Source organism: Mus caroli, chromosome 12, assembly GCF_900094665.2.
Source record: "Mus caroli chromosome 12, CAROLI_EIJ_v1.1, whole genome shotgun sequence".
Taxonomy (NCBI): Eukaryota; Metazoa; Chordata; class Mammalia; order Rodentia; family Muridae; genus Mus; species Mus caroli.
The window spans coordinates 64226647-64243570 of record NC_034581.1 but is presented as its reverse complement, the minus strand read 5'-3'; the positions used below and the strand labels follow the sequence as shown (position 1 = coordinate 64243570).

At 43.5% G+C, this 16924-nt stretch overlaps 2 protein-coding genes and 1 non-coding gene across 4 annotated transcripts in view; all 3 read left to right on the top strand.

Annotated features, from left to right (window-relative positions):
- Window positions 1-4505, top strand: part of Sos2 (SOS Ras/Rho guanine nucleotide exchange factor 2) — a 96343-nt gene extending 91838 nt beyond the window's left edge. For both annotated transcript variants that reach the window (XM_029484537.1, XM_021179153.2), the window contains exons 22-23: window positions 1516-1625; window positions 2592-4505. In XM_029484537.1, the coding sequence (XP_029340397.1) occupies window positions 1516-1625; window positions 2592-3101 (620 nt within the window). In that variant the 3' untranslated portion in view covers window positions 3102-4505. The remainder of the gene's footprint in view (window positions 1-1515; window positions 1626-2591) is intronic.
- LOC115032913 lies at window positions 1961-2066 on the top strand. The gene has a single exon (XR_003838559.1). It is a non-coding gene; the product is annotated as a U6 spliceosomal RNA (small nuclear RNA).
- A 661-nt stretch (window positions 4506-5166) lies between the features above and the next one.
- On the top strand, window positions 5167-11570 carry Vcpkmt (valosin containing protein lysine methyltransferase). The gene is made up of 6 exons (XM_021179310.2): window positions 5167-5563; window positions 5654-5764; window positions 5934-6003; window positions 7074-7193; window positions 8291-8395; window positions 10344-11570. Exons 1-6 carry the CDS (start codon window positions 5202-5204, stop codon window positions 10356-10358), a joined length of 783 nt encoding a protein of 260 aa, XP_021034969.1. The 5' UTR covers window positions 5167-5201; the 3' UTR covers window positions 10359-11570.
- The last annotated feature ends 5354 nt before the right edge of the window (window positions 11571-16924 follow it).

Here is a 16924-nt window from a genome sequence, read left to right as displayed (position 1 = left end):
AGAAACCCTGTCTCGGAAAAAAAAATAAAACGAAACAAAAAACCAAAAAAAAATCAAAAAATCATATATTTTTGATCTTGTCTGAACTTGAACAAACTACTCCCCATCTTCAGACTTACTAGGGATCAAGTGAGGTAACTGGAGAACACCTAGCACATTTCCTGGCCTGGGATGTGGAGCAAATCCATCTCGGTTGCCTGACTTCTAGTTTCTCCTGAGAAAGGATACAGAGTCAGTTCTTAGTGTCTGTAGTCAACCAGCCACAGACTGCAAACATGCTTAGACCAACAGGGGCTACACCTGTACTTGAACATGCAGAGTCTTTTTGCTATTTGGCATCATTCCCTACACAATAATTTATATAAGGGCTACATTGTGATGAGTAAGGTAAGTCTATTGACAGTTAAAGTTATAGGATTTATACACACTTAGCCGTTTTATTTAAAAGACTAAAGCATTGGTGGATGCTTACATTTATGTAATATCACATAATTAGTGGTTAGATACCAAGGGACAATTGTACTACATATTTATCATGTGCCCAAATTATGTATGTTTGTGTGGGTCCATGTGTATACATGCACGTAGCGGTCAGAGGTCCACCGCAGGTGTCATTCTTTAGGGCTACTCACCCTGCTTTTTGAGGCTGGCTTGGAGCTCACTGATTAGACTGGACTTGCTGCCAGTGAACTGTCCAATGCTTTGGCACTGCTATATTGGTATTTATTCATTATTTATAGCTGTGATACTTTAATTTTCTAAGGAATCCATCAGATGGGCACTTCTGCTTACCATGGTTGGTTAAAATATAGTGCACTCCCTCAGTAAGATTTATATTACAGATGTTAATTTTGGATTCCTTACTTATGTATAGCAACTAGACTTATTTTGTATTAGAAATAGTTTCTGCTCAGAATGGTGTTCCTCTGGAGGCTAATACACCACCATACAAATGCACACATGAGTGCACATGTAGACACACATTTTCAGTTTTATTTTATTTTGGTTTAGTTTTTAAAAGACGTTTAGGGGAGAGTTGGTTTCTGTGCAGATCATCAAACCTAGGGGGCCTCGCACATGCTAGGCAGGCGTCCCACTGTGAGGTGTAGCCTCAACTCTTTTTTTTTTTTTTTTTTGATACATATATACTTTTTTTTGAGACAAAGTCACTGAGTTGCCCAGGCTTTCCTTGAACTTCATGATTCTGCTGCCTCAGTACCAGTGATTACAGGCCTGCCCCTCCAGGGCCAAAGCAGAATTTCATTATTAATCTTAATAATGTGCCTTCATTTAAATATTATAACTGCCATGTGCCAGTTGTCCTGGTAGATGCTAGGGTTACAGACACATGCACACAGTGTCCCCTAAAGCTTAGAATTTGTGGAGAGGACAGAAGAACCAAGAGAGAGAAAGAACACATTTGACAGTTTTGGTAGCAGAAGTCCTCACGAGTTGTATTAAAGTTTTGTCCTGTAACTGCACTGTGCATGCTAAGCGAGTCTTTTCCTCCCCCAGAGACTTTCTTCAGCTCATGTGGAAGTTTACACAAACTGAGTGAAGAGCCACGAATTCCTCCTCCGCTTCCCCCTCGGAAAAAGTTTGACCATGATGCTCCCAGTTCCAAGGTAGCCATCCATCCGGGCCTGGGCAAAGTTGTGACTCTTCAGAATTGTACTCGTGTTTTAGAGTAGTTTTAGAGTGTGTCAGTCATTGTTTAGTCACATTCTACGAATCTTTAAAATTTATATTGCTGTGTTTGAAAAATGCTTTAAGTAATTGTTTAATAAATTTTTAAAAACTTTTTTTAGAAGTAGAAAATTTCCAATCATCAGAAGTACATTGTCTTTCTTATGCAGATTGGGGAAGGAGGGTGGAATTTCTATTGAAAGAACCTGAAAACTTTAGACCAGTGCTTCTCAAATGTAAAAATCACCAGGGACTTCTTAAAAAGCGGGCTGCTGTGCTTGCTTCCACAGCACACATACTAAAATTGGACCAACACAGAGAAGATTAGCATGGCCCCTGCGCAAGGATGCATGCAAATTCATGAAGTGGTCCATATTTAAAAAAAAAAAAAAAGGTGGGCTGTTGAGCAGCCTCAGGCTGTCACCCGCAGCCGGGCCTGGCCATGCTACGCCATTCATTCTCTGCTGGTACTGACGATGCTGCTCCCTGGATCACACTTGAGATCCACTGCTCTAAGCACCATGGGAAAACCAGAAGCAGATGCTCAGTGAATAGAACTTAGGTATTAAATGCTGTCAATAACATGTCCTTTCATATCTATAAAACTGTGTTGTTTTCACTGACCTGTTGCATTAAGTTTTATAAATTTCTGGAATGTTGGAAACAAAGCAAGACAATATGAAGCTCTATATATTAAGGTTTCAGGGATAACATCTTAAATATCCAAATCTTAAACTGAGCCTAGAATTTGACTGGAAGCAATTTAGTTAGAAACCTGATAAATAAACCCCATTAATTTAATTTGAGCCTCCAGATTGAACTTTTCACAGAAGAGTTTTCAGTCTTTTTCATTTGTCTTGTACATTTCCCAAGAGACTATGCCTATCCCTTTCTGTTCTGTTTAGGGAGCTCTGAAGTCTGATGATGACCCTCCTGCTATTCCACCAAGACAGCCCCCTCCTCCAAAGGTAAAGCCGAGAGTTCCTGTCCTCATGGGTACATTTGATGGGCCTGTGCCCAGTCCACCTCCACCTCCTCCAAGAGACCCTCTTCCTGATACCCCTCCACCAGTTCCTCTTCGGCCTCCGGAACACTTTATAAACTGTCCATTTAATCTTCAGCCACCTCCACTGGGCCATCCTCACAGAGACCCAGACTGGCTAAGAGACGTTAGCACGTGTCCTAACTCACCAAGCACTCCTCCCACTACGCCCTCTCCACGGATTCCACGCAGCTGTCACTTGCTCAGCTCCAGTCACAGCAGCCTTGCTCATCTTCCAGCTCCTCCTGTTCCACCAAGGCAGAATTCAAGCCCTCTCTTACCAAAGCTGCCACCAAAGACTTACAAACGGGAGCTTTCCCACCCTCCACTGTATAGACTGCCTCTGCTTGAAAATGCAGAAACTCCTCAATGACCTTGGCCATATGTAGTCATTGACACTGGAATAGTATTTGTAAAGGTTTTTAATTTATTCAAAAAGACATAGTATTTTAGTACTTTTTACAGAAATGCTACTGATTAAATAAGCTCTTAAGAATTAGTAAACTTGTTGGATGGCAGTGGCACACACCTGTAATCCCAGCACTCTGGCTGCAGAGGCAGATGGGCTTCAGGGATTGAGAGCAGCCTGGTCTACAGAGCAAGTTCAGGACAGCCAGGGCTACACAGAAAAACCTTGTCTCAAAAGTCAAAATACAAACAAAAGAGAAAAGGAAGGAAGGAAAGAATTTAAAATATTAAAATGCAAAAGCCCTTCACCATAGCCCCCAGGTGAGCAGTAGCATTGCTTCATCAGCTCCCCAGTGCTGCCCTAACTAAGGCCAGTGTAAAGACTCTGTACCGCACTGCAGACTCTGCTAACCGATGGCGGCGGCGCAGGAGGAGTTCTGACTGCACTGAGAGGGGCTAGCGCTTGCTCGAGGGCGAGGGCGTTCTCACGCCTGAGTGATAGATTCCTTTTTAGGGCGATGAACTTACACAGATGCAGAAGATATGGGGTGGTGTTACTGGTTTTTAACCCTCTGACCGTCTTCTAGCTTCTAATTTTGTTTGGTTTTTACATCTAGGACACTTATGAATAATACCCGCTGTTCTTAAACTCTTTGAGACCATGTCTTAAATGTCAGTATTTGCTGCTGAAGACAAAAAACAGAAAATAGAATGAAATAATAGAATGCACTGTGTTTATTATTTTGTTAAAATTATAAACAGTTGTACATTACCTGATTATAGAAGAAGGGCATGTGTTCATTAAGATGTGCCTTTTGTTTTGCAGTGTATGATGTTTAGCTAATCATTGTTTAGCTAATGATTTGCCTATTATTTGGGAAGACAAAATTAATATGCCATATATGTACAGTTTATTTATATTGTATATATTTAAAGATAATGCTAATAACCTATATAAATGTAAGTGACTTGAGGCCTATAATACAATCTGCTATGTTACTACTTTGTAAGTCTGGAACAAAAGTGTCTTATGGCATAAGAACCAACTGCCATTGTCAAACCTATTAACTGTCTTTAATCTCGTGTTAACTGAAACTTTTGAAAAGTTTTTCCAGATTAGTAATATTTAAACAGAAAATACTTTAAAAAGCTTTATTAAATTTTTTAATCAGACAGGATAAAGCTTTGCCATTTGGATACTATCATTCAAAGTGATCAAGGTATGTATGTTATGCTGATAGTGCAGTAGCAGCCATTGTAAAGTAGCCAAAAGCCACGTTGTTTATCTACTGGTCTGTGGCCTTTTACTGTGCTTTGTATCAGAGTTCTTAACAAGATTAATAAATCACCTCAGTCTTAATTTGTAAAAGATTTGCAATATTGTTTTTCATCACAAAGAGCAAGGAGAAGCTGGGTATAGTGGTGAGCACCTGTAATCGCAGCACTTGGGAGGTTAGGCTGAAGCATCTGGACTTAAAGGCGACTCGACTTCATAAAGAGTATGAAGAGTTTGAACCTACTTGGGATACAGGAGGCCATCCTGAAAACAAACAAACAAAAAGCAACAAAGCTGAAAAAAAACTAGAAGAACGAATAGCTATCATCTATTTATTACGTGTGTGTGAGTGTGTGTGTGTGTGTGTGTGTGTGTGTTGTGCATACTAGAAATCCAATATAACAGGCCAACCTGCAGATCTCTCCTTCTACTATGTGTGTCCTGGAACTCGAGTCCTTGGTCTTGCTGGCCATCTCTTGGCCCCGTGGGATGTAAAAGGATTAACTTTTCTTTACCATTAAAAGCAAGTAGCACGTTCCCAGCCACCACTTTTATGCATTCATATGAAAAGGAAGCACAGTAGGAAAACTTCTTAAATATTACCATTTTTAGATAGAACCTGGGTAGCTGCCTAGATCTATCGCCGGCAGCTCTGTGTGAGCCATTCTCCAGCTATGTATAAGCACTGTCGCTTTGCTTCTTAAAGAGCCAATCATAGTAGCAGCAGCTGGGCTACTCCTGGGTAGGTTCTGCAGCTTCCTGCCGACTTCCGCGCTTTGAGAGTCACGCATGCGCCTTGGGCAGCCGCCCTGCCGCTGGGAGGTACGGGTGCTGCCTGGGCGTGACGTTACGGCGTGCCGCAGCCTGCGGCGGGCCGGGGCAGGGATGGCGGCCGCCGTGGAGCCGGAGGTGGAGGACCCGCTGTGGAGCTTTGTGCGGGTTCTGGAGAAGCGGGATGGGACAGTGCTTCGGCTGCAGCAGTACGGCTCCGGGGGCGTGGGTTGCGTTGTGTGGGACGCCGCCATCGTCCTTTCCAAATACCTGGAGACGCCGGGGTTTTCTGGCGACGGGGCCCACGCGCTGAGTCGGCGCTCGGTGCTGGAGCTGGGCTCCGGCACGGGGGCCGTGGGGCTCATGGCTGCGACTCTCGGGTAAGAGCTGGCGGGAAGGCGCTGGTCGTCCAGCATCAGGTCACCGGCGTGCGGCCATGCGCCTGTACCTCAACGAGGTTGTTTTTTTAGGGCAGATGTTATAGTCACTGATCTTGAAGAGCTGCAGGACTTGCTGAAAATGAATATTGATATGAACAAGCATCTTGTGACTGGTTCTGTTCAAGCCAAGGTACTGAAATGGTTTGTATGGCCTTTCAGCTTGTTTTAAGATAACCGCTTACATGGGCTTTAAATTGCATTTTGCACAGCGCATGCTTAATATGAGGGGAGCCTTCTGCTTCTCGTTTCTAAAATGAACACTTTAAATCGTCAGAGCATCAGTTAAAGACATACGTTTGACATTTTTAAGGGGTGAAGACATAGAAGACTTGATGTCGCCAGACTACATACTGATGGCAGACTGTATATACTATGAGGAGGTGAGTAGTGGTCGAACCGGTGTGTCCGGAAGCCCACCGTTCTCCGTGGTTTAACACCTCCAGGTGTGGGATATTTGTTCTATAGATGATGAGGCAGTAAAGAGAAGTTAAACTATCAAAAGCAACACATTCCCACAATTCAGGATAAGCATACAGGCCTGTCTGTGCGAGGTGGTTGAGAAAACTTCCGTGCATTCTACTGGAGACTTTTTGGGAAAATTTAAAAGGATTTTCCGACTTGCATATATATATATATATTCTGGAAAACTAAGATACCTTCTGTTTGTTTGTCTGTTTGTTCATTTGTTTTTCTTTTTTTTTTCTTTTCCCATTGACTGCTAACCGTGACTTTGAAAATTAATTAAAATGCAAGTTGGCTCACTCCTAAAATCCTAGCATTCACAATTGCCGTAAATGCTAGGCCAGCACACCACAGAGTGAGACTCTCCAAAATTAGTTACTCTCAGTGACAAGATTTTATTAGACTTGTGGAATGGTTTTCTTTATGCAGTATTGGACAGTGCTTAGTTTAAAGTTGATGCCTTGAGCCAACTGATGTTCAAAAGGGTCAGCAGTTAAGAGCACACACAGTTCTTCCAGAGGATCCAAGTTCAATTCCCAGTACCCATATCAGGCAGCTCACAGCCACCTGTAACTCTAGCTCCAGGAAGATCAATTCTTCTGGCCCTGCAGGCACTAGCACATACTTAAACAAAGACAAATACATTGCATATAATTAAAATAACAAAAATTAAATTTAAACCATTAGGGTCAGGCTTGCTTTGGTAGAATAAATAGTTGATTGTTTAAATACCACGTTAACTTAGATGAAGTGAAATTAGACTTGTAAGACTTAAGTCTATCAGGATGTGATGGTACAATTTAAATAGAAATCAGTATAATTATTGGTAGTCAGGGGTTGTTTACCAGTCTAGTTTGAGAACCTTGCTTTGTTTTGTTGGTTTAGAATGGTTTGACTCAAAGGCAGGACTTCTTCACCTCCTGACCGCCTTCCTATAACTGGAAACTCTTGACATAATAAACTGAAAATGGTATTTTTTTTTTAATAGTCCTTGGAACCACTGCTGAAAACATTAAAAGATCTCAGTGGATCTGAAACTTGTATTATATGTTGTTACGAACAACGCACAATGGGGAAAAATCCAGAAATTGAGAGGAAGTATTTTGAGGTGAGTATCGTGTGAGGTCTGTCTTGGTGGCAGTTACCCTCTGGGGGAGCTGGATGTGGGGGCAACACTCTCTTGATTAGAACCCAGGGAGAAGTCTCCACAGCCCTCCCGCACAGAGCCCACTGTCTCTGACCTTGCCAGGCCAAGTTTGCTGGCTGTTCTCACAGTCCTTACTGTTGTACTGCGAGGTGCCAGGGGCTAGTGATGACAAGCCTGTCTTCTGAGACAGTGTCAACGCTGTTAAACACGAGACACTTTGGGAGTTTCTCAGCGGGGTATTTAAAGCTTACATGATAGAAATGTGGAAGTGGTGTTTTTTCCTATATATTTTTATTTTACATAAGTTGCGGTTTCCTGAGCTTTGTTGTTGTTTGTGTTTGTTTCTTTTAAAGATTTCAAAAATTTTTATGTATATGAGTACACCAGTGCTCTCTTCAGACACACCATTACAGATGGTTGTGAGCCACCATGTGGTTGCTGGGAATTGAACTCAGAACCTCTGGAAGAGCAGTCGGTGCTCGTAACCGCTGAGCCATCTCTCCAGCCCCCTTGTTGTTTGTTTTTAAAGTTGGAAAGGAGTGCCTGTCTTGCCTGTCTTTTATATGTTCTTAATTCTCCCCTCAAGTGGCACCCATACCCTTTTATGGGCACAAATGCAACCTACTAAAAACTGGCTCGTTTTGAAGCTGCATCTGTAGTCCTGAAATTCTGTCTGCTGGAAGCACTACTTTTGTCTAATGACAAAAACAGCTATGTGACTCCTTCAGATAATATGTGCTAATATTCAGATATTATGTTATAATATATAAATATGCTTAATTATTAAATTATTAAATAAATAATAATATATTCCATGTTTTTTTTCATTAATATGGGAAAATGTTACTCAACTTTTGAAATTATGATTTTAAAAATCCAAGTAATTCATATTTAGTTAAAACATGTACAATGCATGTATATCAGGGTCTCAGCTCACGCGGTTTCATCTAAATAACTGCTCCAACGTGAAGATACAGAGCACTCCAGACTTGAGAAGGCTTCCGAGTTACCCTTACCGGCCGGTCTGAACTTACCACAAATGTCCTTTAAATTTATAGCTCCTGCAGCTAGACTTTGACTTTGAAGAAATCCCTTTGGACAAACATGATGAAGAATACCGAAGTGAAGACATTCATATTGTATACATCAGAAAGAAAAAAACAGTATGTGCTTTCACAGTTCTTCATATCTGATTTTTGTCAGCTGGCTCTTGTCTGTGCGCTGAGCTGTGGTCAGGTTCGTCACCTCCACACAGTGTGAAGAGCTGTGCTGACTGACACGCAGTGTTTCCATCGTTCACGTGTTGCCTTGGGTTCTTGGTCACAGTCTCAGAACTCAGGAAGCGGAAGGCTATGCAGTTGGAGGCCAGGCTGGGAAATGTACACTTCGTGGGGACACTGTATCAAAAATTCTGTAAGGCTGGCTTTGTTTCTGCCATGCTGGGAAATGAACCTTTGGCCTTATACATGATAGGCAAGCTGTCTGCCATGGAGATAAGTCCCCAGCCTGGTAGGCAGGCCCCTTAAAGTCCTTTTCAGTTATAAGTCAAATGGCCGAGTACTGAGAATGTCCCTGAGGAGTTACTTTAAGACTTCGTGTGTGTGTGTGTGTGTGTGTGTGTGTGTGTGTGTGTGTGTGTGTGTGTAATCTCAATGTTCCCAATGCTTGTCACACTGCCTCTTGAACAGTACTTCAAAAGATTTTTGTAGCTTCCTCTTCTAACCTTTTAAAAGGCTAGTTGCAACCTTGAAACTTTGGTCATTCTCATTTTCCCTTTAAAGGGAAAATGGGCGGGCGGTCTGACCTGGAGAAGAAAAGCACCCCAGTGGAATAGACCTTGATGTGTGCTCCCGTCTGGTCGTCTTCCCACCTTAATGTTTTTTTAGTGGCTCACCTTTATTGTACCTGCGGTTCAAGCCTGTAGAAGGGGGAATCTTGTATGCTCGATTGTGGATGTGAGGTCCGTAAGGCAGAGACATTGGTTTCACTAATGACACTAAAATCTAGTGTGTTCCACTTCTTTCTGATGATTTTGGTCTGATTGAATGCAATGAACAGGGAACACCCGGCTCACTCTGCTTTCTAGTGATGAGGATTCTATAGCCAGCAACACAGTTTTAGGGACCAGGAATGGGGGTTAAAACTCAGTCTAAGGAAGAAAGGGTAAGAGGGTTATTCAGACTGGTGTGGAATGTGCTGAAAAGGCAAAGAAAATACATTTGTGCCTTAGGAGATGCAGTGTTTGCTAAAGCTGCTGTACAGTTTTCAAAGAACTTTTTGAGGCATAAATATCTTCTATGTTTCTGAATATAAACGGTTGTTTTGTTTTTACAAAGACCTATTTCCTTTTTTAAATTGATATAATTCTTTCTCGGGTTTTTAATCTACTCAGCTGTATTGTAAGTGTTTTCATCACCAGACAGGAAATGCTGCCGGCTTTCAGTCCGCACCGTTCATTCTGTGCGTGCTTTACAAGTCGACTCTTGTCCTGTATACTTTTGCATCCGGATCCCTCCATGTCACATCCTCACCTTATACTCCTCTCTGAGTCTGAGTCACATCCCTGAGCACAGTTCTGCTAGCTAATCCACACATTCGTTCATCCGCTGGTAACATTTCTCTCGTTTGCTTCTTATCTGTGAGTAATAATCCTGCTGCGAACACGTGTGTGTGCAGAGACTTCGTAGGTATGGTGAAGTCACCAATGCTTTCCAAAGCTCCTGTTTTGTCTTTACCTTCCCACCCGCGGGTGTGCGCTGGCTGGCTCCCTCACTGCCGAGTGCTCACCAACATTTGTTGCTATCTGACCTTCTCCTGGTAGTTGTTGGAGCAGATGAGGTATAGGATTTCATTGCAGGTTTTTTTCTTAATGATATTCAGTATCTTATGTCACTAGAGAGATATTTGCCCATTTTTAGATTGTGCTGTCTTAGACATTCTGAGTCCTTTACCAACACAAAGGCTTTTAGTTTTGATAATATTCATAGTCTGTTTTCTTCTTGATTGCTTTAGATGTCAGCTAAGAACTATCTCTAAACATTGCACATGGTTCTCTTGAAGTGCGCTACTTGGGTTATAAAATTAATGTTCAAACTCCCCCGTTCCTCATAGAAACCGCCATCGTGAAGTGCTTCTCCATCTTAGCCACGCCCCCCAACATCCTGGGTAAGGTCAAGATGTGAACGGAGCATGTGCACACCGCATGGAAGACTGCCTCCCAGATTTCTCCAGCATGTCCTTAGAGATCTGGTACATGGATGACAACTACCTTGGACTGCCCACAATGTGAAATGCCCGCCCGCCCGCCCGCCTGTGGGCTGAAATCTAACGTAGGTTTACTTAGTTCGGCATCAAGTTCTGCTTAAAAGAAACGTTGACAATCGCTCAAATAAAAATTAATTTTGAGAGTACCCTCAAGTCTGAAGCAGCATGGTTGACTCAGTACATTTCCAAGAAGCTCAAAATCAGTTGATCCAATTTCTAATGGCATCTATTATTGTATAGGAATGTTCTGAGGACTGGTGTCATGGTGGTGCACGCCTTTAATACCAGCATAGGGGAGACAGAGGCAGGTGGCCCACTTGAGTTCCAGACCAGCCTGCTCTACGGGGCAAGCTGGTTCCAAGCATAATAGGACCGTCTCGAAGGAAGGAAGGAGGTAGAAAGGAGCAAAAACCCCAAACCATAGAGAAGTTGATGCAATCCAGCTTCCAGTGCTAGTGTTTCTTATTATATAATACTGTCTAAGGTGGCGTTCAGAGGCGGTCTCACTTTTACAGAGCTGTGCGGTAGTTTCTCTTTTTCCTTTGTGCTATGTTTAATACTTAACACGTTCTTTGAAAAGAAACTGAAAATACTATTTTACACCTTTACTGGGCAGAGTTGTATTTCCCTCCATCACAGGTAGGTGAGTGAACTCGAGTCCAGGGTTGCTGTAGCTTCAGGTCACTAAGAAGATAAGTCAGGAGACGGGAACCAAGCGCTGTCTCAGGAGGCGTGAGGAGAGAAAGCCAGTTGCAGGCTTCTGTGCTCACATGGCTCCGGGAGGTTTGCTTGGGTATTCGGTTCAGGAAAATCTGATTTTAAACTACTCATACTAAGACATCCATCATGCTTAAATGAAGTTCTGTGTACATTTATCAAATGGTTTTTACTGTGTCGTGTCCAACTTTTTTTTTTGCTGTTCCAATAGTCATCTGCTCACATAGTCTAACGTGTCAGTGTCTTGAACACCACCACCAGATCCAAAAAGTGGTAACCAGATGTATTCTGGAGTTTACAGTCGGTGCTAGATGGCACGTTGTATGTGCTGAAATAAACATCGTTTTTGAAACCTTGTGACTCTGCTTCCAAGACGTCTCTTATGAGATGAACATTTATAACGAACAAGTGCTTTCCAGAAAGCAAGAGCGGCTCCATTTTAGAGACTTGGAGACAAGAATCAGTTTGGAACGATTCTTTCTTGGGAGCTTTCTTCAGTCTTTAAAGCTTGCTTGCTGTTATATTTTCAAAATACTGTGTCCATGCATGGCACCTCGTGGAGCAGTTTGCCCCAGGCAGAGTGTGTGCTGTGTTGCGTGCAGTAGCTTGTACACAGTTCGCTCCATAACATGGAACTGGAGGGAACACTGACCTTAGACCCCTCAGATTCTCACACCCTTCCCACGCTCCCAAACTACCTTTCATATGAAGTCCAGCTGGCTTAACCCACACAGCAGCTTAGTACCAGTTTCCTGGGACCACACCCTGCTTGCCTCCCCTCCTCCCTGCTAGCTAGACCCACTCCTGAACCTGTCCTTCCACAATGACTGCCTCTGGGAACCTGACCTTGGGGAGGGACATAATTTGTAACAGAATGAAGCGGGATCTTAAAACTCCCAGTTGTGGAATGAGGCCAGCACTGAGCTCTACTGCAGGACTTAACCAAAGGGCAACTGCTTTCCACACAGGATCCTAGGAGAAGCCGTGCTTTGGAGGAGTTCAGTGTTGGGCACATGTAGGCCTTTTGGTGAGCAAGGCCCTGAGGTTGGAACCCCCTGGAAGAAGGGCCTAAGGAGTAACTCATCCGCTGAAGGGGAAACCAGTATCTCTGCTTAGGCTTGTGCTGCTCAGGGAGAGATTTGGCTGGTTTAGACCAGGGCTTGGGGCCGGACAGCTGCTGTGAGCCCTGAAGCAGAGGGTAGATGGACCTGCCAACCTGGGAATAGATCTGTGAGCTGGGGGCTGGAAGGCTCAGCATTGATGTGTACGTCCAGGGAGAGCTGCACAGCACGGACCTGGAAGTTGGAGGCAGGACCGTGAGTTCAAGGCCATTCTGGGACACATAGGAACACACGGCCATATCTCAAAATCAAATAGTAGGTGCAAGAGATGAGTGAGGTCATGCCTCTAGCCGGGCATCAACCAATATACCAACTGTCCAGCTTCAAGTAATTGCCAGTGTGTCTGGGAAATGCTAGAATTGAATTGGGATCCTCTTGAGCAAGCGGGGTTTATTGCTGTGGGCTACGGGGCCTAGCACCACTTACCATAAAGTAGGTGGATGTCACCTGGAGAGAGATTGCAGCCCCAAACTGTTTTGTGTTTGTTTTGGCTTTATGTTTTGGGATTTTTGTTTTGTTTTGGTGTTTAGAGACAGTTTCTCTATGTAGCCCTAGCTGTCCTAGAGCCTGTAACTTCCTAGCTTTGTAAGGAGTGTTTCTTCAACCAGCCTGTGTGGTCAAGCCAAGCACTGTGCTAAGGTCAAGCTGCATTCTAGCCGGAGTAAACAGGAGGTGTGGTGGTGGTACTGAAGGACTCCAAATACCAGTAGGGAGGGCGAGAGAAGGGAAGAGAAGTGCTCTGGTTAGAGTGGCCTGTCCTGCCCAGAATGAGCTGAACCTAAAACCCCGTGAAACAACTCTAGGAACCAGAAGCGCTGTTAACTGAAGGCTGGGGGAGGGATTCTACAATTCAGAGGCAAATTGCCGGTCTCCTCACCAGTGACTTGAGTCTCTTCCACCTTCTCCCTCCGGTTGCCTAACTCTTCTCCCATTTCTCACAGTCTGTGGATTATAGTTGGTGACACCGGGTTGGTTTTGATTCCTTACATTAATATTTAAGTGCAGGACAGAATGGCGGTGCGTCTTCTTGTGCTTCTTTTCGCCCCCTCCTCACTCTTTCTGGCTAAATGTGATCGAGCAAGGGTTTGTCTTTTTTTTTAAAACCCAGTGTGGGACATAGAAGTAGGACTGTAGTTCCAAACGTGCCCTGTAGGTGGCATTGCACATCTTTGTCTTTAAACAGCGTCTAGTAAGGTGGCTGTGAAAAGACTCGGTTTTGAATTGCAGCCAGCCCTCAGATTTTAAAAATTTTTAATTAAATTTGATTTCCAGAACTAGTCTACCCATTAGGAAGGTCCTTGCTGGAGAAAACACGGCAGAAGCGGAGTGAGAAGGCTTTCCCAGGAAGTTGTCTTTGGTGTAGCTTTCTGTTTCATTCTGTTCAACCTACGTGGCTCACGAAGCTGCATATGTTGTGCTTCGTAAATGGCCTTTCTGCTGTAGATTCCCGTCTGTACAAGGAGGAGGCCTTTACAAGTCGAAGTTTGCTCTAATTAGTGCAGTTCTAAAAATAAAGTTCAAGGTGAACTTCAGACTTATATCTGACATGCGGCTTCTACGGACTTAAAACTTCTAATCAGTTTTAACTAGTTCTCCAAATGGGCATTCCTTCCTCGGCAGAAGAGCAGACTTCACATCAGAAGACTGAAGCTGGCTGTCAGTGACCCTCCCACAATCACGTAATCCTAGGGTGAACCACATCCCACGGGAAAGTAATAGGACAGCTGAGCTTTCCCTTTTTACAGCTCTGAGTGGGAACACGGTAAAGGCTCAGGCAGGTAAAGGCAGGTGAAGTTGTTAAAACCTTAAGAACCACGTGGCGCAGCACACAGACCACCCAGCCACTGAGGCCCTGTCACTTAGTTACAAGATGAAGTCTGTGACTAGGACAAGTCCTCTGTATGGTCATGTTTCCTCCCTGTGCGTTCGGAATAAAGTGTGTCGGAACTGAAACCCAAGGACTGCACGATCCAGAGTTGATTCCACAGCCTGTCATTACGGTCTGTGTGATCTTGTTCCTTCAACTCTGTGCCTTGTCCTCATGTAAATGGAGGATCGTTTTATTATGGGCCTCAGAGGTTCCCATGGGAGTTTAAGTTGTTTGCTCTATGCAGTGCACCCGAGTACTTGGCAAATAGTAGGTGCTCAGTAAACATCATTACAGCAAAAGTGGAATTACGGGTGGGGACTTGGGAAACCTGCACAATGCCAGTTGCTTTTATCTGCTGCATTGTGTAATCCAGGTATCCCTTTGAGCATATAGAATTCATGCCAACATCCCTCCCCTATCATGGAGGAATGGCAGCTGAGGCAGGAAAAAGTTGAGAACACTGGTTCACAGTGCTGTTAGTTAAATGAGTCAGCCATTTTAGAAAGGTGAGGGAAGCCATTACTATTCACTTACAAACATAGCATGTGACGTGTGAACATTTTTGTTTTGTTTTTCAGTACTAGGCTTTGAACGTCCAGCCTCTTGTGCACTAGGCAAGTAAGTGCCTCCCACTGAGCTATGTCCCTCGAGTGTGCTTGTGTGTGTGTATGAGTGTGCACGTATGCATGTGTGCCACAAATAACTAAACCTTGTGCACATTAGGCAATTACTATACAACTAAGTTACATCTTAGTCTCTGGCCTTTTGAAATACAGTTTCAGGGGCTGGAGAGATGGCTCAGGAGTTAAGATCCCTGACTGCTCTTCTAGAGGTCCTGAGTTCAATTCCCAGCAACCACATGGTGGCTCACAACCATCTGTAATGGGATCTGATGCCCTCTTCTGTGTGTCTAAAAACAGTGTACTCACATACATCACATACATAAAAAAGTAAATTTTTTTTTTAATCCCTGTGCAGCCCAGGCTGACCTCAAACTCACAGGAACCCATCCTGTCTCTGCCTTCTGAGTGCTGGGATTAAAGGCGTGAGCCACCCACTCTGCCTGTTTTGTGAAGGATTTTATATCCATTGATGAAAATACTATAAACACTAAACAGCTCTTGATTTTTGACATCTTTACTGATATGTTACTTTAATGTATGATATGTTCATGTTTTTAATATTCATAAGGTTGAAAACACTGACGTTTCCTCCTTACAGAACAGGATTAAACATCTTGAGGTCAAGCTGGACTATCTGGAGAGCCCACAGACTTTCTCAGGCTCCAACAAGCCACCAGTTGCAGTCTGTCACACGCCTCACAGCTGCTCTGTAGTAAGAATCACCTCGAGTTCAGCTTTTTAATCATCCGATGATAATCAGGCTTTTGCAGGACAGGCTTCAGTCTGTGTGCTGGCTCATGGCGGTCATTTCCAGACTTGTATGTATTATACCAGCGACCCCATGTAGCAACCTTCAGCCTTCCACCTTGTTCCTCAAAAGAATGCCTTCCAAAAACCTGCTCCTTATACATGTGCAAAATAGCCGGCTGTTGACATGCTCTGACTGGATAAGAAACTTTACCCAAATTGTCTTAGTCACCATTATCCATTGCAGTGTTGAAACACTATGCCCATATGCTACATATGCTATTTCCACATCATAGTCTATCATCAAAGGCAGTGAGGGTAGGAACTCAAGCGGGCAGGAACCTGTGGCAGGAGTGATACAGAAAGTCATGGAGGGGTGCTGCTTCCTGGCTTGCTCCTCCTAACTTGTTCAGCTAACTTTCTTATCGCCAGCCCTAGGATGGCACCACCCACAGTGAGCTTGCCCCCCCACCCCCCACATCAATCACTAAGAAAATGCCCTATAGGCTTGCTTAAAGGCATACCATATGGAGGCAATTTCTCAGCTGAGGCTCCCTCTCCTGTGACTAGCTCCAGTCAAGTTGAGATAAAAGGGCCAGCACTCCCTAGTTCAAAAGAATCCCCTCAGAGCCCAGAGTTCACATAGAATGCTAGTTACTAAAACTGAAAAACAAGAAAAGCAAGTTCAACACTCCTCAATAATCAAAAGTTTAAGCCTAAAATGCTTTTGATGTCAATGACTCAAATGTAAATACCACGGTTTTTGTTTGTTTGTTTTTTAAGTAGCTATTTTACACCTACAATCCCAGCACTTAGGGGACAGGAGGGTCAGAAGATCAAAGTCACCTTCAGCTACATGACACATTTGAGGTCAGCTGGGGCTATATAACACCTCAAAAAAATAAAAAAGAAACCCCACACACATGGGGCTGGAAGAATGGTTCAGTGTTTAGGAACACTGACTGTTCTTCTGAAGGTCCTGAGTTCAAATCCCAGCAACGACATGGTAGCTCACAACCATCCACAATGAGATCTGACACCCTCCTCTGGTGTGTCTTAAGACAGCTACAGTGTACTTACATATAATAATAATAAAAAAATCTTTTTAAGAAAACACAGTAAAACACACAAAAAAGTAAATGAATAAAATAGCTATCTAAGTATTGCTACAAAGAATTTTTTTTTTAATTTGTGGTGGTGCACAATTTTAATCCTACCAGGCAGAAGCAGACAGATCTCTGTGAGTTCAAGACTACGCTGGTCTACATGGTGAGTTCTAGAACAGCAAGGGCTATATAAAGAGACCCTGTCTTAAAAAACAAACAAAAAACCCAAGAATGTTGTTCAGAA